We start from the raw sequence: 24,411 nt of genomic DNA, 5'->3' as shown, positions 1-24,411 counted from the left end.
AAGAAAATAGATTTACTGTTTATTTAAAAGTGTGTACATGATAAGATACATGCACAGTGAAGTGCAGTTAAAGGACAACTAAAAGCGAGAGGTATATGGAGGCTGCCATATTGATTTCCTTTTAGAGGAGTTAGGGAAAAAAAAAAAAAAAAAAAAAAAAGTTTTACGTACCTGGGGCTTCTATCCAGCCCCATGCAGCCATCCTGTGCCCTCGTAGTCACTCACTGCTGCTCTGGTCCCCCTCCGTCAGCTAGTTTATTTTTTGCCGACCTCGGGGTCGGCGGGACATACATTTTTACGCGTTAGTGGTTCAACACGTAAATTTTTATCTTTTAGAGCAGAGAGGAAGTTTTGAGTTCAGGTCCGCTTTAATGGCAGAAGTTTCCTCCCATTTTCTTATATTGCTGTATACAGCCTTTATTAGAAGGAGAACAGAGGCACCGATATCCCTACACACAATATACTGAAGTCTACCAATCTGTACCACTATCTTTATCATAATACAGCCACCATGCCATTTGGTCTGCGGTCCCTGGGGACCCCCTGACAGGTGCTGATGTACCCCCAGGGGTCCACGGATCGCAGGTGGAGAACCACTGTGCTAGAGAGTGCTGAGGCACAGTAGGGGGTGGAGACAATGACTGTTGGAGTGCTCAGATGTAGAAAGTGTTGTCTGCCTGTTAGTAAAGAGATACAAATCCAGTGGGTTAGCTCTATATGGAAGGCATTTTTTAGCACTTTTTTTTTTTTTTTTTATACCACCACAGAATCCCTTTAACCTGTATAGCTGCGACACGCTGATAGTCGTGACCGCGGTGGCAGCCCCAGGACCGCGACACGCCGATCGGCGTAAAGTTCTGGGGCTGGCTTTTGCAGGAGATGCGCATTTCCGCTTCAGTCTCCCAGCAGCGATCGCTGCTAGGAGAATATTAGATGACGAAACCGCCGTCTATTTAGTACGTACAGCGCTGTGATCTAAGGCAGCGCTGTACAGGGGACATCCGTGTCACTCGGCTGTCCCCTCCAGAGGGACAAAAGCGAAAAGCTGATCACAGCCGATTGTGCTGATTGTCTGGCGGGGAAATAGTAAAAAAAACACACAACACCTGGGGTGCGATCAGACCCCACCAACAGAGAGCTCTGTTGGTGGGGAGAAAAGGGGAGGGGGCGGGGGGGACAGGACACTTGTGCGCTGAGTTGTGAAAAAAATGGCCTGGTCTTTGGGGGGGGGGGGGGGGGGGGGGGGGAGACTGTGGTTGTGAAGAGGTTAAGCGCTTGCAAGCCAGTTATTTATTAGATTTATAAAGCACCAATGCTGGACAATAAATACATACAACGATACAAACGATACAAACGATGACAGACGTAACGTAACAAGGTTATACAACATAGGACAAAGTTATACAAGGCAAACAGTACAAAAATAACTGATCATGTTATTGTGGGCTGGTTAGGTAGGCCCAGTAATACAGTACAAGTACGTCATAGGAAATGAGCACACAATCATGTAAAATGCACTAGGGAAGGGAGGACCCTGCTAAGGGCTAACAATCTAGTGCGATGGACACACTAGGTAGGGCTGTAGAATATGTATTCAGTAGACAGTTTGGTAGGTAGGGTGTGCGGTAGGGGTGGGTAGGACATCTTGAAGAAGTTGGTTTTGAGGGCTTGCTTGAATGTGTTGAACGAGCAGGCAAGCCTGATGGGAGGTGTAAGGGAGTTCCAGAGGGTGGGGCAGCTCTTGAGAAATCCTGCAGGCGTACATGAGAGAGGGAAATGCATGGGGAAGTTAGGATACCAATTGATACTCAAGACCCACAACACTGGCAGCTGTCACCTTCCCGCTCTCCCCGCGTGAAATCAGAACTGTCTCTGGGTAACATAAGTACTGTAAGGGGGAGGACAGTGTATACTCACCTCCTCAATGGCTGCCTCAGTGCTTGCAAGTCCCTTGATACCAGTCTCCCACAACAATAGCAGTTGCCACCTCCCTAAGACCTTTACAGGGCTGGGGACAGATTAATGTACCTGCATAATTTGGTCATGCTTTTCTGGATCAAAATCTTCCAGCAGATCCTCCTCAGTGACACCGAGTTCCTGATCTCCTGTCAGCTCCCTCAGCTTCTGCAACTTCTCCTGCAACTCCTTCCTCTTCAGGTTCTTCAGCTGCTTCAGCTCCTCCTTCTTCTTGTCCTTTTCCTGTAGACAGAACAACACAAAATGGCTGCTATGAGTCTGCCAGCTACTACACCTACCAATCCATACTGTTCCCACAGAACACACTTTCATGACCCACCTTCTTTTTCCTCTCCTTTATCTCATCTCGTTTTTTCTTCCTCCGATCGTCTTTACTCCGCACAGACTGAGCGATGGTTCTGGGGAAAGTCTTGATCTAATGTAGATAAATCAGGATATCCATTACAACAGATGAGCACGAGTGTCCTTGTACACTATATTCTGCTTCTACCAAGTGGTGTAAATGCCCCATAGGAGGGGCATTTTATTTTTTTTCCTGTCTGGCCTCTCATAAGCAGCCCAGATATCCAGTTGTACACCGTGAGGCCTGTTCACTTCTTTGGCTACAATACTCATTTTTTTTATTATTATTTAGTGCATTATTTTCACCCCACTCCATGATAGAAAGAGTGTAGCTAAGGTGTGAATTAGCCTTATTTGCTAGAGTCAGTCAGTGAATTAGAGCAGTATTGCTGTGTGTGTAAAGCAGTAATATTTCTGCCATTCATCAAAGCTGGATTTTAGTTATTTCTCCAGTTCAACCCTAAGGGCTGGTGCACACCGAGCGGGTTTTTCTGCGTTTTTGTAGCAGCTTGCGGCTCCGGATACACTTGGTCAATGTATCTCAATGGGGTGGTTCACACCAGAGCAGGAGGCGTTTTGCTGAAACGCATACTCCCGGGGTGAGGCATTTTTTGGATTGCGGAGGCGTTTCTGCCTCCAATGTAAAGTATAGGAAAAACGCAAACTGCTCTGAAAAAACCGGCAGTTCAGAGCGGTTTTGCAGGCGTTTTTGTTACAGAAGCTGTTCAGTAACAGCTTTACTGTAACAAAATATGAAATATACTACACCAAAAACGCTTCCTAAAACCGCAAAATGCTAGGTGAAACGCTACACAAAAATAAGAAAAAGCATTTCAAAATCTGCTAGCGGGTTTTGGTGTGCACCGGGCCTAAAAGGTGGCAAATTATGTTCATGGTCTGTCACCAGAGACCAGCGGGAGTGCATTTTAAATGGCCATGGCCAAATGTCAGTGTCGGGTGCAGCCGAAAGACCGCCTCAACCTGCTGCAGGCAAACTCCTGTGTAGCGTTGATGCTATTCCCAGGGCAGCACGGTGGTGTAGTGGTTAGCTCTCTCGCCTTGCAGCACTGGGTCCCTGGTTCGAATCCCAGCCAGGGCACTATCTGCAAAGAGTTTGTATGTTCTCTTCGTGTCTGCGTGGGTTTCCTCCGGGCACTCCGGTTTCCTCCCACATTCCAAAAACATAAGGATAAGTTAATTGGCTCCCCCTAAAAATTGGCCCTAGACTACAGTACTTACACTACATAATATAGACATATGGCAATGGTGCAATGGTAGGGATTAAATTGTGAGCTCCTTTGAGGGACAGTTAGTGACAAGAGATAGATAGATAGAGATATATATATATATTACACACACACTGTACAGCGCTGCGTAATATGCGTATATATATATATATATATATATATACATACACACTGTACAGCGCTGCGTAATATGTCGGCGCTATATAAATACTTAATAATAATTCCCCATTGTTGCAACCCAAATTAGTCACTGAACGCAATTTTAGCAGTAATTCTCATTACGGCCTATGGCAGCATCCAAAGCGCTATGCTGGAATTAGCCTATTTGACCAGCAGACTTCTGGCACACATTCTAATTATCTCTTGTTTTGACTAGCACATCACCCAGTCCCATGCACGCCTCCAGGACTTCTCAAGAGTTGCTCCAACACTACGGAAATCTCTACCTTCCACCCATTAGGATTTCCGCCTCATAAAAGTTTCAAGAAGACCTTCAAAACTCACCTTTTCACTCTGGCCTACCCCCCAATAGTGCTCTAAACCCGCAACTGAACTCTGGTCCCCTGCCTTTCGTGTCCCTACCTCTCCCTCTCGATTGTAAGCCTTCGGCCAGGGTCCTCATTATGTCTCCTACCTGTTCACACACCTCCATTATTGTACACCCATCCTATGGATCTTAGTGCTCAAACACACAAAGTATTTTCTAAGCGCTAGTGATTTGAAAAAGCTCTTGCTAATGCAATGCTATGGGGGATTTTTATAAAATCACATTGCTCAAGTGGGATCACACCCATAGCATTACATTGGCAAGAGCTTTTCAAATCACAAAGCGCTCAGAAAAGCTCTCCTAGTGGGTTCCAGGCCTCAGTGAACTCGACTTGCCTAATCTCCACACTCCCATCCAGTGACTGACTAAGCATTACCTGGTACTCATATTGTGCTGCGTGATCTGGTCTTTCTTGTATTCCTGTATTATCATATTGCTGTATGTCACCCCTAAATATAGTCTGTAACCTAAACTGATGTTCAACGCTGCGTAATATGTTGGCGCTTTATAAATACAATAAATAATAACATTACTATAACAGGCTCTTGTCTGGTATTCCGCTAAAAAGAGTCTCTCCTCCGCAATTCATCATCATTTCTAAAGGCAAACATACACTATCTGTCCTCCTCTCCGCTCTTCTGCTCCTCCCCACAGTTCTGTACACTGGAATTCCATTTGAATCAAATTCAAGCTACTGCGCTCTGCCTTTAAATCAATCTGCTATTCTTGTCCTACGCGCACCTCCGACTTTACACATAAATACACCCCTAATTAGCCTTTTCCTTCTTTCAATGAACTTCCAATGACTTTCTCACTAAAAGAAAAAAAGTCTTCCCATAGAGTGAATTGTGTTAAAGTGATAAGAAACTCATTATTAAATGTTTGCTCTGAAACAGGCGTGTTGAACTCCAGCCATCAAGGGCCGAGGTCCTCACATTTCTGGCACAGCTAAAATTAATTGATGGGACTGAATCAGGAAAGGTGTGGCTCATTAAAGTCTGAAGCCAATTAAAATACTTCTTTTTACTGGCAATTTATGTTAAGCAATATGAGCAGTGCTGAAAAGTGCTGAAATGCCGCATTACTGCAGCAGAACGAGGTCTTTATACCCCCCAAATCCCCAGGGCAAAAATCAGGACGCGCTTCCTGGTAGAGGCAGAAATTTGCATTGTAGCTCTGCCTCTACTGGAGTCAATCTCCGCCTCTCCCCGCCCCTCTCAGTGAAAGAAGACAGAGGGGCGGGAAGAGGCGGTGATCGGTGGAGATTGACTCCAGTAGAGGCAGAGCTACAATGCAAATTTCTGCCTCTACCAGGAAGCGCTTCCCGATTTTTTGCCCTGGTGATTTGGGGGTATAAAGACCTCGTTCTGCCGTGGGAACGCGGTGTTTCAGCACTGCTCATATCGCTTAACATAAATAGCAGGTATAAAGACGTATTTTACATTAAATCTTTTAATCGGTAAGAGGTTTTCCTTTAAAGAGTCTGTAATTAAAAAAAAAAAAGGCTCCTGGCGTGTACTCACCTCGGGAGGGGGAAGCCTAGGTCCCAATGAGGCTTTCCCATCCCTGTAGCTGCAGGCAATCCAGCGCTGGCTCCCCCAAAGCGTCCCGCAATCCTGGCTCGACAAGCCTGACAAGGCTTGCTATATTTACCTTCCCGGCTCCAGCGGGGGCGCTGTTGTGGCTCTCAGCATGGAAATAGACAGAAATAGCCGATCTCTGTCGGGTCCGCTCTACTGCGCAGGTGGATATGGAGGCTTCCCCCACCCAAGGTGAGTACCCCCCCCCCCCCCCCCCCCCCGGGGAACTTTTTTTAGTTACAAGTTATCTTTAAAACAATGAACAAGATCAAATGACAGAAAGATATTACAAATAAACTGGACGGAAGCTTGATCAATGTTACTTAACATGTGGAGTAAAGGGATATTCCAAAGCTGTCTATGTATGGAGGAGGAATCTCCCATCTGAATCAACTACACGTAATACCTTTTGGTGCAATATTCTAGCGCAAACCATCAAAACAAGAGACGTGTGAACAAACTATGCATATATGAAGAAATAACACCAAACAGCAACAGTCATCCCAGATAGACAAGTTGAGCTCATTGGTAGGTTGGAGATGTTGTACTGTGGCTCGCGGGGAGGAGGGTGAGGGGATGGATGGGAGTACGGTCCTGGAAATTTAGCATGGATGAGGCATTGCCTTGTGAGGAGAAGCAGCTGGGAGGCCATAGGCACTGCTCCTTTGTTAGTTTAAATGTTCATTCTGACTGAGCAGTGAGATTTCAGCAGATTGAACGATGTATAACACACAGCCTATTTATCTAGGATACATTACTTAAGGGTATGTAGAGACCCTAGGTGACGAGTTGGACATGGGATGTCAAGATCACATGACTAGCCTAAATCTGGGTGAATCAGAAGAGCATGTTAATCAAACTTAAAAAGGAGTACTGTAGGGGGGTAAGGGAAGGAAGGGGAAAAAAAAGTTGAACTTACCCGGGGCTTCTAATGGTCCCCCCCGCAATGTCCTGCGCCCGCGCAGCCACTCACTGATGCTCCAGTCCCCCCCTCCGGTTCACTTCTGGAATTTCTGACTTCAAGGTTGGAACCACTGCGCCTGTGCTGCCGCCCACTCGCTCCCGCTGACGTCAGCAGGAGTGTATTGCGCAGGTCCAGTACGGCCGGCGCCTGCGCAGTAGGCTCCTGGTGACGTCAGCGAGAGTGAGGGGCGGCAGCACAGGCGCAGTGGAAATTCCAGAAGTGAACAGGAGGCGGGGCCGGAGCATCGGTGAGTGGCACAGAATGTCTGCGGGGGACCGTTAGAAGCCCCAGATAAGTTCAACTCTCTTTCCCCCGACCCCCCTACAGTAGTCTTAACATTATTAGACTTTATACTAAGCTGGTTTGGGTAGACCAGGGGAGGTTTCAGGTAAGACGTATTTTTATTGGCTTCAGGCATGGGCAAACTTGGCCCTCCAGCTGCTGCATTGCAGGAGTCTGACAGCCACAGTCATGACTCAAAGGCAAATGCATTGTGGGATTTGTAGTTCCTTAACAGCTGGAGGGCCAAGTTTGCCCATGTCTGCTTCAGACTCTCTTTAAGGAGAACACATTTCTCCATTTTTTCAGTCATCCTAAACACTGGCACTAATATGGCCCTTGAGGACTGGAGTTCGATACCTGTGCTCTAAAACATTATACGTAGCTAAAAAACAAACAAAAAAAGATGAAAGACTGATATTATGTTACTGAAAGACATGTTTGCAATTCACTAAGGGCTCGTTTAAACTAAGAGCGATCTGCTATGTTTGCCATGTGAGTTTGGATGGGGATATAAATAGGTCCTCAGAATCTCCCACCGAACAATGAAGTGATGATACAAGCAAGAACGCAGTGTAGGACAGATCAGACAAATGAAAAATAAATAAATACACTACTTACCAAATCAGAATCAGGCTCTTCAAATCGGAAATTATATTTTCTTTCAAAATCTTCCTGTTTCTTCAGGAAGAGTTCCCCTTCATCCTCGGAATCTGAGACATGCGGAGCTTCCTCCAACGCTGGAGGGCTGAAGGGAAAACAGACAGCAATTCCTCTAATATTCAGTTACACTGTACTAGTGATTAAAGCACTGGCCATCATCAACACAAATCACATCACTCCTTTATAAATACAGTAGTCTAAAAAAGGGGCAATCCTATTTCTAAAACGAGTAAGGCCTGACATTCAGACTATATGTGGTCCTCTGAGAGCTGATACAGTTCATTCATAAGTGTGTTTACAGAAAGCACCCCAGAGATCTCACCATTCCTCGTCCTCCTCAGACTCAGACTCCACATACTCCTTATTCAGTATATAATCTCTGAGGAACTTCTCGCCTTCCTCCAACGCAGGACTGGTCCAATATTCCTTCAGATAACTCTATAGGAAGAATAAACAAGATTACCGTTAATCTTTCCTCAAGAACAGCTGGAAGATGGTCCTCTATTGCTTGTATGACAAACTAAGCTAACCACAAGTTGAGAGAAGCGAGCGTGCATTGGTAGCAGACGTAACGAGCACACACTCGTATATGAGCACAAACACACTTCTGCATGGTGAATTGCCCAGCTGCAGTCCATCATGAATGCGGCAGCCAGAATTATCCAACTCCTCCCATCGCTCCACCACAGCGGCTCCCCTCTGTGAATCCCTCCATTGGCTTCCTATCCAGTCCAGAATCAGATTCAAGATACTGCGCTACCTACAAATCTGTCCACAAAACCTGTCCAACCTACATTTCCGATCTTACTAAGAGGTACACACCTAGCCGCTCACTCCGCTCTTCCAATGTACTTCACCTGACCGCCCCCCGCACCACCCTGTCCCATGCACGCCTCCAGGACTTCTCAAGAGCTGCTCCAACACTATGGAACTTCCTACCTCCACCCATTAGGGCAGCCCCCTCCTTCAACATCTTCAAGAAGGCCCACAAAACTCACCTGTTCACTCAGCCTACCACCCCTTCCCTGGTGTTCTAAATCGGCAGCTGAACTCTGTTCCCCTACCTTTCGTGTCCCTATCTCTCCCTCTAGATTGTAAGCCTTTGAGCAGGGTCCTCCTCCTTGTGTTTCCTACCTGATCATGCACCTCCCTTGCCGTACACACATCCTATGGATCTGAGTGAACCTAACTTGCCTAATCTCCATGCTTCCCTCCAGTGACTAAGCATTACCTTGTACTCATACTGTGCTGTGTGATCTGGTTTTCTTGTATTACTGTATTGTCATTTTGCTGTATGTCACCCCTAAATATTGTCTGTAAACTTAACTAATGTTCAGCACTGCGTAATAAGTTGCCTCTTTATAAATACAATAAATAAAAAAAGAATTGGTGTATGGGGACTTGTTCAACATTTATGCAGATAAGTGCTGTTTGGGAATCATGAATCTCCCTTATGGATCACAAAGTTACCCAATGGGACATGCATCATAACTCCATATCGCTTTGTGCAGGAGGCTTTATAGGCAGGCACAGCAGAAACAGAGAAGAGCTGCACCCACCATTTCCTGCAGATCCTCCTTCTCTTCCAGCTTCTTCTGCCCTTTTAGCCACGAGATGTATTCTTCATCTTCCTCTTCCTGCAAGATGACCATATAACACATTATACAAATATCCAGAAGACAAGTGGAATAAAGGAATAGTAAACTACAGTATGTTCCAGGTCACCACGCAAGATAATCATTGCCTATTACACAGCGGGAAGGTCACTGCAGTTGAGATCATGTAGAAAAATAATCTATTCCTTTTAAGGAGACCCTAAAGTGGTCTGCAAAATGCTTACCGGTACCTAGTAGAGGGAAAGCGCTGAATCCCAGGTCATTTCAGAGCGCACTCTTTCCCACGCTGCACCTGACGTGGTCTTCACCATAGACCTAATGTTATGTCTATGGCCATGCAGCAGTGTAATTGAGCCTGAATTACCTCTTCCTCCGAGTTGCTATGACTTGGAGGGGGAATAGTAATGAATGCCGCCTGGAATTCGCACGGCAGCAGGGAGAGCAGTCATTCGGCTCACCCTGCGCCAAAGTGACCAGGCGCCGAAACAGAATGTACCCATGTCCCCCAGTGAAATTATTCAACTCACAGGTCCAATTAAGTCTTTGGCCCTTCAGAAGTACTGCGCCCGTATCCGAGTCCTTCTGAAGATGAGAGGACCAGTACTAAGCGCTTGAGGTCACAAGTGCTTCTGAAACCTTTCGAGTAGTCCTGAAGTCACCAATGTTGAACGAGTGACAGTGGAGAGTCGGAGAGAGGACCAGGCTCTATGGGACCCAAAAGCTTCCCTCTAAATAGGTATATTTCTTTATTTACTTTTTTTTTTTCTTCTTTGACTTGGTTCAGGTTTGCTTTATAGTGATCCTTTTGCATTTATGAACAGGGCAGAGCAGCACAACTAAGGGGAGCACATCCAAACCAGAGTACCAGTAATTGTTAGGACCTCATATTAAACACATTAGTTTAACAGGTATGGGGTCATTTCAGGTATCCTTTAACAGGGACAAAGACAATCCAGTCATGAACGACTGTCGAAGGTCAACATCTTTGCTTGTGTGTCTCTAGCTTGGGAACTACACAAATGATTGATGTATATGGTCACTTTCTGAGCAGCCAAAACACTGAAAGGGACGCTGAGCGGAGCTTTAAAATGAAAAAAATCGGTACTTACCTGTGGCTTTCTCCAGCCCCCTGTAGCCCACAAGGTTCCTCGGCATTTTAAAGCTCAGCAAAAATGATTGCATTAGGCCCCCTGCAGGGCCGAGCCTGGGCGGGTGCTGCGGGTGCAAGGCACCCAGGCGCCTGCCTCTGAGAGGCGCCGTCCGTCCGGTGTCGCTCTCCCCCTGTGGCCGCCGGTCTGCCTCTCTCCCTCCCTCCCGCAGCAGGTGCACTGGCGCCGCGTCAGACCTCGATCAGGCGGCGACCAGTAGTGCGGGCGCTAGGACCTACCACGCCGCACTGATATGCGGAAGTGATATCACTTCCGCATATAGAGCGGGTGCGTCCGGCGCCCTCTTACTGGTCGGGTCGCCCGCTGATCGAGGTCTGACGCGGTGAGGGCGGCGGCGGCGGCGGCTAGGGAGGGGGGGGGGGGAGACTGTCACTCACTCACTCACTCAAGGGGGTCCCTGTCACTACATCTTTTGAGCACATATACCCCCTGGCTCCATCTACTGGGCACATATACCCCCTGGCTCCATCTACTGGGCACATATAACCCCTGGCTCCATCTACTGGGCACATATACCCCCTGGCTCCATCTACTGGCCACATATACCACCTGGCTCCATCTACTGGGCACATATACCCCCTGGCTCCATCTACTGGGCACATATATCCCCTGGCTCCATCTACTGGGCACATATACCCCCTGGCTCCATCTACTGGGCACATATACCCCCTGGCTCCATCTACTGGGCACATATACCCCCTGGCTCCATATACTGGGCACATATACCCCCTGGCTCCATATACTGGGCACATATACCCCCTGGCTCCATATACTGGGGACACTGGCTGTTTGTCATTATGTGCATTTACTGGTGAAAAGCGGTCTCTTGTTAAGTGCATTTACTGGTGAAAAGCCGTCTCTTATGTGCATTTACTCTTGTTATGTGCATTTACTGGTGAAAAGCTGTCTCTTATGTGCATTTACTGGTGAAAAGCTGTCTGTCATTACGTGCATTTACTGGTGAAACGCTGTCTCTTATGTGCATTTAGTGGGGAAATTTTGTCAGTAAAAATCTTTTGTCAGTAAATGTTTAGGTATTTGTCAGTAACATGGCAGGACATGGGTGTGGTTATGTGGTTGGGCGTGGTTAATTTAACCACTCCCATAGGCGCCAGAGAAAATCTTGCACCCAGGTGCCAGGCACCCCAGGCTCACCCCTGGCCCCCTGTACACTGCAAATCCAATTTGCGATTTCGATTTTCCTTGGCTGCTACCAAAATAAACGCAGAAAAAAAATGCAGCATGCTGTACCGATTCAAAATCGCAAATCGGAATTGCATGTAGTGTGCAAGAGGCCTTATAACAACTTGCTGATCATGAAAAAAAAAAAAAAAAAAAAAAAAAATATAAAGATTTTTCTGATTATTTTAATAAATATCTAATTGGCTTGTTTTATTTGACCATTTTTAAAAAATGTTCAGAAAAAAATAAAAATCAATCACAAGCGTTTGGTACATTGGTTAAACTTTTCAAATTCAAGGAAAAGTCTCAGATTTTGTTGGTCAGAAAAAAAAATGAATCGTGTACGTGTAGCGAGCTGGGTTTGAACAATGTGATCTGCATAGTGAGGCTGGATCTGCCTATACAGCCCAGCCTCTGTTGATATTCCAAACCCCCCTAAGGTCCCCCTGCACTCTGCAATCCCTCATAAATCACAGCCGTGCTGTCGACACACAGCGTGTCTGCAGCGGGCTGTGTTTTTCTCTATAGTGTCAGTCTGCTGCTCTCCCCACCTCCTGCAGAACTCCGGTCCCCGCCTGCTGATTAGAGGGAAGGGAGGGGGGCAGGGACCGGAGCTCTGCAGGAGGCGGGGGAGCAGCCGAGACTGACACTACAGATGTAGACACAGCCACACAGCGCGGCTGTGATCTATGTCTGATTTCAGAGTGCAGGGGGACATTAGGGGGGTTTGGAATACCAACAGAGGCTGGGCTGTATAGGCAGATCCAGCCTCTGTATTCAGATCACATTCTTAAAACCCAGCTCGGGTTCTCTTTAAAGAGAACCTGTACTGAGTAAAAATATTTAAAATAAATCACATGAGGTAACTTCAAATGAACATTACATAGTTACCTTGCCATCAGTTCCTCCCAGAAGCTCACCATTTTCTTCTGACAATGATCCCTTCCAGTTCTGACAACCATTTTGTCAGATCTGAAATATATCAGTTGCTGTCAATAAAATATCAGTTGCTGTCAGTTATAGCTGAGAGGAAAACTGATGTACCAGGTAATGTCCATGTTTCCCTATGGCTCAAGTGGGCGATGTTATAGTTTAACTGTGTGCTGACCAGAAAGCTGTTATGGTGTAATGGTCATTTTCAAAATGGAGGACGGAAAATTCCCTTGATCACAGTGAACAAACAGGACGCGGGACAGGAGAAAGACACTGAGTAGACTACATGGAAGGTAAGTATGACTTGTGTATGCTTATTTTGACTTTTAATTTCAGTTCAGGTTTTCTTTAAGGCAGATGGTTTCCCAGCATTTAAAGCAAACCTATGACTTTCAAAAACACAAATATTAGATACAGTCACTAGAGGAAATCCCCCGGATGCTCCTCCGATCCTTCTTGAGCTCACCGCTGATCACCAGGACACTCTTTCTTCTTTGCGGCCGCGCTCCTGGTTGTGAAGTAGCCTGGCTGCACTGTGCAGGTGCACAGCCAGCTAACACCTGCACAGTAGTATGGAGCACTGCATGAGTGACTCCGGGCAAGCTGTCTTGCACCTGCACAGTATGGCCACGCTTGTACATGGATAGGAGTGTGCTGTGCAAACCTATTCAACAAACCCTTCTAAAACGAGGGTACATTAAATGCTGAGTTTACATACCTCAAGACTTGCATTCATTAGTTAATGCCATTCAAGTGGCTGTACACAAAGGATTTAAAGACATGAAATTTAAGTGCATTTCAGTAAACGTAGCATGCAATTGCCCAGTGACCATTTCATGGGAAATAAAAGCAAGCAAACGCATTCTAATGTAGCCAAAATCGTCAGGTCCGCATGCCAAATACTGTATCCAGTTCACCATGTGATACAAATACTGTATCCAGTTCACCATGTGTTTGAAAAATGTGTAAACTGCCTAAATCTGTTTGATGCATATAGACCGTTCCTGCTCACCTGTTCTTTCTTGGTCTTCACTCTTCTGGTTAGCAGGTTAGCCGTGGTCCCCTCCTCTTCCTCGCTGTCGCTGTCCTGCACAAACTCCCGGAAGCTGCCAAGATAAAAAGCATATTTTCATTCTCTTCCCAGTTACAAAAAAATAAATAAATAAATAAAAAAAAGCAAAGCCTGGCAACACATACCGAAACGGAAAGTAAACGAACTGACAAGTGCGACAACCCCCCAGTTAAACAAGTTATGTGGATATGATTAAATATGCTGGTAAATAACCTTTTTTTAAAGGAAAAAGGAGTTATCACATCTTCTATTGTGCAGTGTTATTTCAGGCCCCACTGCCCTTCGGACAGGTAGGCGTGACCAAGATTCTGCTCTCCACCCTTCCCAATCAGGACACTCAACCCTCCTCCCATAGTGGCTAATGAAGACGAGAAGGAGGAGTTTCTCAGATTCTGCAGAACAGCCTGCCAATTATTTTCAAGTGGGGATGGTCAATGAAATGCAATAATCATGAGTATTATGGAAATGTATGCAGCTTAAAAGTGGACCAATCGAGTCCTTTCAAGGTGGAATTTAATTGGTCCATTTTCAGGTTGCATAAATTTACATACAGAATTTTTAGCTTATTGACCATCCTATATTAAAGTATTAAAGGGACTCCGAGCTCTGATTAAAAATAAAATTTGAACTTACCCGGGGCTTTCTCCATCCCAGCCCTGGTCGGGACGTCCCACGCCGATTAAACCGCGCATGCGCCGTGCTGTCACGCCGGCCGCCGTCATGACGCGCGGCGGCCGGCGTGTGACGTCATTCGTGACGTATCGGGAAGGAGAAGCCCCGACACTCGCCAGTGTCGCCCGGGGGCCCGGCCTGTCCGCGCTATGCGGACAGCCGCCGGGAGAAGAGCCAGGAGGCCGGCGTGGGACGTCCCGATGGAGAAAGCCCCGGGTAAGTTCAAATTTTATTTTTAATCAGAGCTCGGAGTCCCTTTAAGTTGCATGACTGACTGATTTCTTCAAAATATGGGTAGTGAAGAGGTTTTAATTATTTTTTTGTCAGACATCCTACATTTCACTTATATTATACCATGAAGCCCATCTCCATCGCAGTAGCCTAGGCCTGCCACATCTGACATGCACAGCGGCTTGGATGTGAAAGCTGTGACAATTCTTACACACAGGCCTCAATTCACGGATTTTATCAAACGTTTATCAAACACTTTATCAAACGTTTGATAATTTACCTCATGGGTAAAATCTCATTTTGAATTCACTAAGGTGTTATATATTTGTTGAACGTTTTATCGGTAAAACATTCGATAAATATATAACACCTTATTGACTTTAAAAGTAGATTTTACCCATGAGGTAAATTATCAAACGTTTGATAAAGTGTTTGATAAACGTTTGATAATGCTCCGTGAATTGAGCCCACAGTGTATACCGGAGCCTGGAGAACCGAAAGCTTCTTTATTCTACAGGCTGCCTGCCTGGTCTGTTTTATATACAGGTCACATTGTGGTGGAATGGACATAACGTCACATGACCAGCTCACCCACCTCTCTTTGATTTGTCTCTGTTCTTCCAGGTAAGTCGGGGACCGAGATCTCTGCAGATAAATGAAACACAACTGATGACTCTCTCCACAAACAAAACTACAGTATATTTTTCATATGCAAACATATCCTCGTCTTCATTTTATAACAACACACATTTCTGTGAAGGTCCCCACTTATTTCAGCTGCGTTGTAGAAGACATTGCATCACTCTTACCAAGCAACTTCTTTAGTACAGGTACTCCCCATACTTCAGCCAACAGTCTAGCTAACTGACACTATTACGCAGCACTGTTTAAAGGCTTGGCTAAAGGTGAGTACTGACTCCAAAATATCCAGGCAAACATGATAAAACTATATACGTTAATGACAACTGGTGTCAAACGCCCCCTCCAGTTTAGGAATGATTGAACCGGTTTGACATAGTTGGCCTGTTTCATGTAAACCAGTTGTCCTGGGTCCAAAATGTGCTTCTCACCAGGCTCAAAAGGGAGTCCTTTCAACTTGAAATTAAGACTGCCGAATCTCGACCTAAAGTTTTAGCCTCTAAAATTATTTATATTTGCATAATGGTATCAATTAGGTAGACTGTAAGCCTATGGCAGGGTCCTCTTATCTAGTGTACTCTACGTGATTGTGTGCCCATTGTGCTCCTTTCCTATGACTGCCTCTTACTTGAATTACTGGACCTACCTAACCAGCCCCAAATGGCATGGACCATTGAACCTCACAAGTTCAATGGATGCAAGAATTGTGAAGCTGCTATCAAATAAGGGTTCCTTTGCTAATCGAGGCTGACTGCCACTTGCATCAACTATTTAGGAAAATTATATAAAGATAATTTGCATAATAATTATGGCGTGTAAGACACTTAGCTGTCCGTTTTCTGTGTGCTTTTTCTTCACACCGAGTCTTTATGCGTGCGTTTTTTTTACACAGAAGCTAATGTAATTGGCAGTGCTATACTGCTATCAGTTTTTTTTCTGCATGGGAATAACACAAGTGTACCTGAGTTGAGGAATTAAACAAAAAATAAAAATACCTGGGACTTCTTCAAGCCCCAGTAAGTCGTCCAGTTGAAGCAGTCCGGCTGGACACGCTCCTGAAGCTGGTAGAGTACTACGCAGGTGCAAAATGCCCCCATCGACGGGAGCACGTGCGGCCACGCATGTACAGTTGGCCCCGAACCAGGGCAGACAGAGGGGGGCGGTGTGATAGCGATGAGCCTGGAGGGAGCCCATCGCAGCTACTTCCTGGTCGGCCCGTCAGGCATTAGTGTGCAGGCGCTGGCCCGGCTGCGAAGGATATAGTGTGACCCCTGCCTAAGCCCCAAGACAGCACTAATAGCTACCTGATCTTGGATTAGTCCTTCCTCTCCATCCGAGCTTTCTTCATCTTCATATTTTCTATAGAAAGAGGACAAAGTGAAATATTGGTTTAAAACAGAGAAATCTATTTATTCCCAACTAAAATGTATTTAACCCTCCAACAGAGCAAATAAAAAATATATTTGAAGAAAAAACAACAACAAAAAAAAAAACAACACACACACACAACTAGGACAGAGGCAATCGAGAATTCAGGAGATGGCTGGACGCGTGTAAGTTGACCTGAAGTCTGGAGGTGAAAACATCCAGGCGAGAAGGATCAGGACACTATTGCGGATGGTAAAGAAGGATGCATGTGGACAGAGCTGCGCAGGCGCAGTGGCTCGCCGACTCCAAGTCGGCAAAGAAGAAACTAACCCGCAGTGGGGGAAAGGAGGATCGTTGAGGACCGGTGAGGGCGCAGGAAGGCTGCAGGGGGCTGGTAGAAGGCCCAGGTAAGTGAAACGTTTTTTTCTTGCCTTTAGGATCCACTCTTTTCCAATTTAAAGAGAACCTGAGGTGGGTTTGAAGAATATTATCTGCATACAGAGGCTGGATCTGCCTATACAGCCCAGCCTCTGTTGCTATCCCAAACCCCCCTAAGCTCCCCCTGCACTCTGCAATCCCTCATAAATCACAGCCACGCTGCTGACAAACAGCTGGTCAGAGCTGGCTGTGTTTATCTCTATAGTTCCAGTCTGCTGCTCTCCCCGCCTCCTGCAGAACTCCAGTCCCCGCCTGCATCCCTTCCCTCCCTGCTGATTGGAGGGAAGGGACAGGGGCAGGGACCGGAGCTATGCAGGAGGCGGGGGAGCAGCTGAGACTGACACTACAGATGTAAACACAGCCTCACAGCACGGCTGTGATTTATGAGGGATTGCAGAGTGCAGGGGGACCTTAGTGGGGTTTGGGATAGCAACAGAGGCTGGGCTGTATAGGCAGATCCAGCCTCTGTATGCAGATAATATTCTTCAAACCCACCTCGGGTTCTCTTTAAGAGGGTCAAAAATTAAGGGGCTGACATATAATAAATGCTGGCTTTATTTCGAGCATATGCAGTGTATGTACATTGTACACGATATGGCTAAAACATAGCTGTAAAAGCTACATTGCCTCGTTTGTCAAGGTACTTCTTGTATAAAATGGTATTTTCACAGCCCTGATAGCTCTATACAAAGCAAAAAGCAATAACACATGCATTACCACAAAAGCTCCTACTTACCCTTCTTTCTCCAGGATCACCTTCCGCTCATAGTCCTTCAGAAACATGGGCTTCTCCTTTGTGGCTTTATTTTGACTGGAAGTTGATGGTTCTGAAAGGCCACAGTGCATTTTTAGAGATTTTTTTTTTTACCATGAGCACCACAATTCAGACTAAACTAACGTCCACGAGCATCAATGACAGTGTGGACAGCCTATAAGCTGGGACAGAACCTGTTACAACAATTCAGATCATAGCAATGCTCCTATTAGACAACACTCATTGCCCAACTGGTGTAAAAGCATTTTCCTAGGTAGTTCAGATAAGGAACATGATCAACATGAGACACTCCTGTAGCACAATAGTAATGGTTAAGTTCATCAATAACACTTAAAGACTACCTGTAGTGAAAAAGGTGCCCCTAGGGGGGTTCTTACCTCGGGAGGGGGAAGTCTCTGGATACAAATGAGGCTTCCCTTCCAGTGTTGGCCCCCAGAAAGCACAGGCACACTACGGCTTCCTTTGCTGGGTTCCCTGAACAGTGTGCACCCCTCGCAGGCACAGTAGCTGCTGCCCGCTCAGGCTCTGGTGGAAATAGCCGAGCCCCATCAGGTCCACTCTACAGGCTTGCGTCTGCGCTGTAGAGCAGGTCTGATCGGGCTCAGCTATATACACCAGAGCCCAAGCGGGAAGCTGATACTGTACTGCGCCTGCGCAAGGCTAGCAGTGTAAATATTATAGTGACCATTTCTCCAAGGGAGCCAGCATTGGATCAAAGCTGTGTGTGGGGGAGGGGGGGGTCATAGGGATCCAGAGGCTTCCCGCCTCCCGAGGTAAGTACCCCCCAGGGGCAGTTTTTTCCCTACATGTTTCCTTTAAGGTACCAATAATTAGGGTTAGGGTAGGTGATGATAACAGTGGTAAGAGTTAAGCAATAACAAGGAGGCTCAAAGTGTGTGCACATACTAAACTAAATAGCCACTCTCCCCTAAGTATATTGTCCCTATGTAAGCATTCTCACTGCATCGTTGCGATTTGCATAAAACTGCAGTATCACTGGGGTTAAAAAAAAAAAAAAAAAAAAAAAAAAACAACAACACACCTCTTGCACACTACATGTGATTCCGATTTTTTATTCCGATTAAAAAAATTACTGCATGTGGCTATGTTTTTTTTAAATCGGAATTTAAAAAAATAAATTCGGAATCGCATGTAGTACGCAAGAGGCCTAATACAGTAATCACAATCTCATTCTAAATAATTTCCGTCCCACATTACAAGTATACTATACTATACCAGCAAGTAAAATCCTTCACAGAACAAAAGAAAAAGGAGAAATAAAGACTTGGAGCAATACATGACTTTTGCCCATACCTGTCGCTCTATAAAAAGAGACATCCTCCTGGTATATTCTGGGGTCTTTCTTCTTGAGCAGAGAAAGAGTGCGATAAAAGTCTTTGTCCAGTTGTGGATCAAGTGTCTAGAGCGGGCAGAAGAAAGGATCAATTTAACTCACGCCAGGTAAACATGACTGACATTAAACAACATACTGCCCATCTATAAAATTAGAACCTTAAACAGGGGACACACTTTCCATTATGATTGGTCAACCACTGACCAATTTTACCACCTCTATGTGGCATGAGCCTCAACAGAGATTGAATACTATGCGCAGATTGTGTATGTAAACTCTCATACTGCATGGAGAAGGTACAATAGGTCAGTGATTAGCCAATGGTAACTGAACCTTTAGTGAGCCTGGAATTCACAGCCATAGCTCAATATTTTATCAGGGCATTAAACAACCTTTATTCCAAAAGATCCACCAATGCTTGAAGCTAGAAGGGATCTAAAAGTTATGTGTTATTAACCCATTAGAATGAATGATCTCATTTGAGATAAGTACACTGCTTCTGATCTCAGCCAGCAGAACTCGTGCTGTAAATTCTTGGAATGCTCTGATGTCTCTCTGCTAGCAAAAAAAAAATATAGAAACTGAAAGCAGAAGTCCTCTGTTATGGTCTCACACTGCCCCCTAGTGACAAGTGGCCATAAATACACATTACTAAATAGTACTAATTAGAAGCAAGGAAATGTAACAAGTCAGGAATAAAAAGAATGTGCTAAAATAAATTGGCCTGGAGCACTTGAAAACCTCTGAATAAATTGGCTGCTAAAGGGTTCATTTGCCTGACACAGAAGGGTTGTGCATGAATTAAAAAAATACACGCTCACCTGGCTGCATCAGTCTTTATTCCAAGCACCTTCTTACTACCGCAGCTGCAGTAGTGGTTGTGCATTCATGATGTGTGACCTGGCGCTGTCCTCTCCTGCTAAGGCAATGTAGCACCAACTCAGCTGATGCAAAGCACTCCCCACCATCTGATTGGTGCAGAGAGAGGTGGAAGTGCCGGAGCAGCATGGCAGTTACATCATCACACACATGAATTAGCCAGAGGACAGGCAGCGGATGGAGGACCATGGCACTGCACAACAAAGTAGGGCTTTCCTGCTAAGTAGGGTCAGTGAACCAATGGGAATTCACCCGGGGAGAAAGGATCCCCATTGGACAGTTGCAATCCAATGAGTGGGCACCATGCTTCTGCCTGTGCTCCGATGTATACTGGCGCTTATCGCCAGCAGTGGACCCGAGCAGTGGTGTCAGCAGCGGCGTTTGACAAGGTATGGACTGGCATACACTGGACTGGTTATGACCATGTGTAGGACATGGGAGAGCATTGCTATAAGGTACGCATGACCTAAAGAGTACCAGGAAAATTATACATGTCTTGGGCCGAATGGGATTTAAACTGTAAAACACTTCAAATGACAGGTTTTTTTTATTCTTCAACAGGAATTATTTGCAAATATCAATTCCACAAAGAAGGGTAGTTCCCACCAAGACAGTGTTTGACCATCAAATTTGATAATCAATTTTTTGTAGTATTCTAACCCACCTGAAATATTTGGCACTAGTGTAGTTTATGGGACCCAACAGGAAAACCCATAGGAAACTGTTCTCCAGTCACAGCCCCTTGTACAGCACAAAGCATTGTGATTGTCCCTATAATGTGGGCGTAATTTACTACCACCTATCTGAAACCTAATATCCTGGGAGCACAGATAGGGTTAACCTCCATGGCTCACAACTCAGCAGAGAGCTGACAGTTCAAATTACACTGGCTCTTTAATTGCAGATAAGGAAGAATTAGAAAGGCTGTTCTTATAAACACACACAGGGTGAATTTCTCTGGGTTTTCCTTCTCTCCTGTGCAAGAGTTAAGGTGCCGCTTTAACTGGTTCCAAAGTTACATTGAAAACTTACCGGCTCATCTCCACTGTCAGACTCCGAGCTGGAAGACTCGCTGTCCTCCTCCTCCCCTCTGTCCCCATATCGATCCTTCACTGCAAGCGACAAAAACAATCAGTAAAGAAACATTTGTCAAAAAGACATTTATTTTCAATTTACAAAAAAAGGTCTTTAAAGAGAAGCTGTACTCTAATATTCTTACAATAAAAAGCATACCATTCTATTCATTATTTTCTCCTGTGCCCCTCTGTGCTGTTTCTGCCACTCCCTGCTGCAATCCTGGCTTGTAATTAACAGTTTTAGGCAGTGTTTACAAACAAACTAACCAGCTTCTAATAGGCTCAGCTAAGCATAGTGTGTGAGTCATTCAAAGTATGCAAGGGGCCTGCAGATGGTGTGTATCGCTTCTACCAATCACAAGCAGCCCTGCACATTCCACACAATCAAGCTTTAGCCCGACAAACAGGACAGAGGAAAGATACATTGATTTATTACAGAGACAGTGCAGTTAGGAAAGACTGCAGTAAGCCAGAGCAGATTAGAACAGGCATAGGAATTTATAGGATAGAAGAACTAAGGCTGAAAAATTTGTTACAGAGTCTCTTTAATAATAACAATTAAGTGCACTCCTCCACCAAAAATATTGGCATGAATGCAGTCATAGAATTACACCGTATTTTTGTCCCGTACACACAGCAAAAGGACTGTCAGGGAATGTTGGTGTGTTATGCTACCGTGAATCTAACCTTATGACTGACACATGACGCATTAATCAGCTGTCAGGTCATTATTAACCTTCTATTTCGGATTAGCCCCTTGCAAAGTGTTGGCTTTATCCAGGTGAGTTCTGATTTCTATGATGCAAGAACCTGAGCAGGTCTAGTTGAGAAAATACAGCAGCAAACCTCACAAACCAACGGCCGCTCCCGGCAATTTGGTCACGAACACTAATTTGTAAGAAATAGGGGACCCAACAAGAGAAACAAACTATAAAATCGAGCATCAGGACCCTCTCGACTGCGGCCTTCAGCTTTCCTACACCTATTCGGTTGATAGCGTAGATAGGTTTTCCCACTGGATGCGTACGAGAGGTATCGCCGCCGGGAGACTTGGGTGCAGGATACAACCGGTATATGGCTTATCCTGCTGCTGCACAAGTCCTTGTGGCGTTAAATACTATACCCCCTCCAGGTCCATGTGGATGGTGGGGAATTATACAATTCAGCTCCCAGCTATTGCTGGAAAGCGAATTACAGTGTTTTAAAAGTCACTTCAGCTCCGTCTTCTGGACGGCACCAAAGTTACTCCCTGTGCGCTGCTATAGCCATAATTCCTGTTACGGTCTATGGTGGCGCCGGCTGCGCCCAAATCTCCTGCACTGGATTGCCAGTGTTCGCGCTGGGTCCCCTATTTCTTACAAATTAGGGGACATGACAAAATCGCTACAAGCAATCTAAACCAAAAGTTAGAAGCTGTGTCATCTGAACAAGAATGATCTGATCTGGTGAATCATAAGAGGGTCCATAGATATCAGATTATTACTAGCACCTCCCACATTTGGTGAGTTTGCCATCAGATCAGCCCCTTCTGTGGAAGCAGCAGCACAAGATGAGCTCTCCGGCCTGAGCTCTGCACATCCCAGCTGCAGGCACTGAGACTTCCCTGCTCATCTGCCCGGTGCGGGGTCACACTAGGCCCTGAGCCCAGCCTGGAGCCGCAGTGACAGCCTGTGCCCGGCCCAGCCATAGGAAACGCTGCGGAGTCCGGGGAACACTTACGCCGCTGCAGCTCCTCCTTCTCCCGGTAGCGATCATAGCGCTCTGCGAACTTTCGGTTGATCTTTAACTCAGCCATGCTGGTTTTCCGTTCACGAACCACGTTACTGTAACAGGACACGCCCAACTCTTACGTCATGCGTTCCAAGCAGGGCCGTCCGCAAATCCCTGCGGCGTACCATGCGTTCCACCCCACTCCCACCCAATCATGAATCAGGAGGGCGTGACTAGTTATTCATTTGTAATATATATACCATGAAATGCAAATGTACGGTAGCTAATTTACCTGTCTACATTACATTTTGACAGAATGCACTGCTAGCAGTGTTGCCAACTCATCCCTTTAATTACTGACACATATGAATTATACAGGTTTTGTGGCTAGGTAGATGCAGTTAAAGCACTGATTATGTGCAAATAGCCCCAGAACCTGTATAACTTAGATGTGTCAGTAATTAACCACTTCACCACTGAGGGGTTTTACCCCCTGACCACCAGAGAAATTTTCACCTTTCAGCGCTCCTTCCATTCATTCGTCTATAACTTTATTATTACTTATCCCAATGAAATGAACTATATCTTGTTTTTTTTGCCACCAATTAGGCTTTCTTTAGGTGGGACATTATGCCAAGAATTATTTTATTCTAAATGTGTTTTAATGGGGAAATAGGAAAAAATGTAGGAAAAAATTATTATTTTTCAGTTTTCGGCCATTATAGTTTTTAAATAAAGCATGCTACTGTAATTAAAACCCATGAAATGTATTAACCCATTTGTCCCGGTTATAAAACCATTTAAATTATGTCCCTATCACAATGTTTGGCGACAATATTTTATTTGGAAATAAAGGTGCATTTTTTTCAGTTTTGCATCCATCCCTAATTACAAGTCCATAGTTTATAAAGTAACAGTGTTATACCCTCTTGACATAAATATTTAAAAAGTTCAGTCCCTAAGGTAACTATTTATGTTTTTTTTTTTAATTGTATTTTTTTTTTTTTTTTAATTACAAAAAAAAAATAAAAATTGGGGAGTGTGGGAGGTAATGAGTTAATTTATTGTGTAAATGTAATGTTTGTATATGTAAAATGCTTTTAGGGTGTAGTTTACTATTTGGCCACAAGATGGCCACAGAGTGTTTGTTTATATGCGACCTGTAAGCGTCCGGAAGGACGCTTACAGGAAGCAGTAGGAGGCTGGGAGACTCACAATGATCTCGCTGTTTCTGAAAGAAGCAGCAGATCATTGCGGGGGCTTAGATCAACGAACGGGAATGGATTTTCCCGTTCATTGATCTCCGGGCGAGCGGGCGGCAGCGTGCACGAGCGGCGTGTGCGTGCGCACGAGCGGCGGGAGCGTGGACAGCGGCGGTAGCGCGGAAGGTACGGATTTCTCCGTCCCTGGTTTTTTAGGAGGGAAAAAAGGGGCGGAGAAATTCGTACCGCTGGGGGTAAAGTGGTTAAAGGGATGAGTTGGCAACACTGACTGCTAGTTGCACAATATCTATAGATTCGACATTAGATTCCATGTGAGGGAAGTGTGGGGAAAGATTTTGCAACTTTGTCAGAATTTGCGACCAGTTGCAATTTAGATTGTTTATTTAGGTTGCACTATAATAATGTGCAACCTAACCATTGACCCTTGTGGAAATAAAGCCTTGGATGGAAGGTGAACGCCCCTGTGATCTTTTGG

General features: G+C 45.3%; 1 protein-coding gene across 1 annotated transcript in view; it reads right to left on the bottom strand.

Moving 5' to 3' along the window:
* The window catches only part of KRI1 (KRI1 homolog), a 46,634-nt gene extending 23,786 nt beyond the window's left edge, over positions 1–22,848 (bottom strand). The window contains exons 1-12 of the mRNA XM_068274370.1: positions 22,723–22,848; positions 20,960–21,039; positions 19,009–19,114; positions 17,656–17,746; positions 16,418–16,472; positions 15,070–15,119; positions 13,512–13,605; positions 9,159–9,236; positions 7,922–8,037; positions 7,558–7,684; positions 2,297–2,392; positions 2,029–2,199 (exon numbers count right to left, since the gene is read on the bottom strand). Coding sequence (XP_068130471.1) covers positions 2,029–2,199; positions 2,297–2,392; positions 7,558–7,684; positions 7,922–8,037; positions 9,159–9,236; positions 13,512–13,605; positions 15,070–15,119; positions 16,418–16,472; positions 17,656–17,746; positions 19,009–19,114; positions 20,960–21,039; positions 22,723–22,798 — 1,140 coding nt within the window. The 5' untranslated portion in view covers positions 22,799–22,848. The remainder of the gene's footprint in view (positions 1–2,028; positions 2,200–2,296; positions 2,393–7,557; positions 7,685–7,921; positions 8,038–9,158; positions 9,237–13,511; positions 13,606–15,069; positions 15,120–16,417; positions 16,473–17,655; positions 17,747–19,008; positions 19,115–20,959; positions 21,040–22,722) is intronic.
* Between the last annotated feature and the right edge of the window lie 1,563 nt (positions 22,849–24,411).

The sequence above is a fragment of the Hyperolius riggenbachi genome, chromosome 3, assembly GCF_040937935.1.
Source record: "Hyperolius riggenbachi isolate aHypRig1 chromosome 3, aHypRig1.pri, whole genome shotgun sequence".
Classification (NCBI taxonomy): Eukaryota; Metazoa; Chordata; class Amphibia; order Anura; family Hyperoliidae; genus Hyperolius; species Hyperolius riggenbachi.
This window is presented reverse-complemented; position numbering and strand designations above follow the sequence as displayed.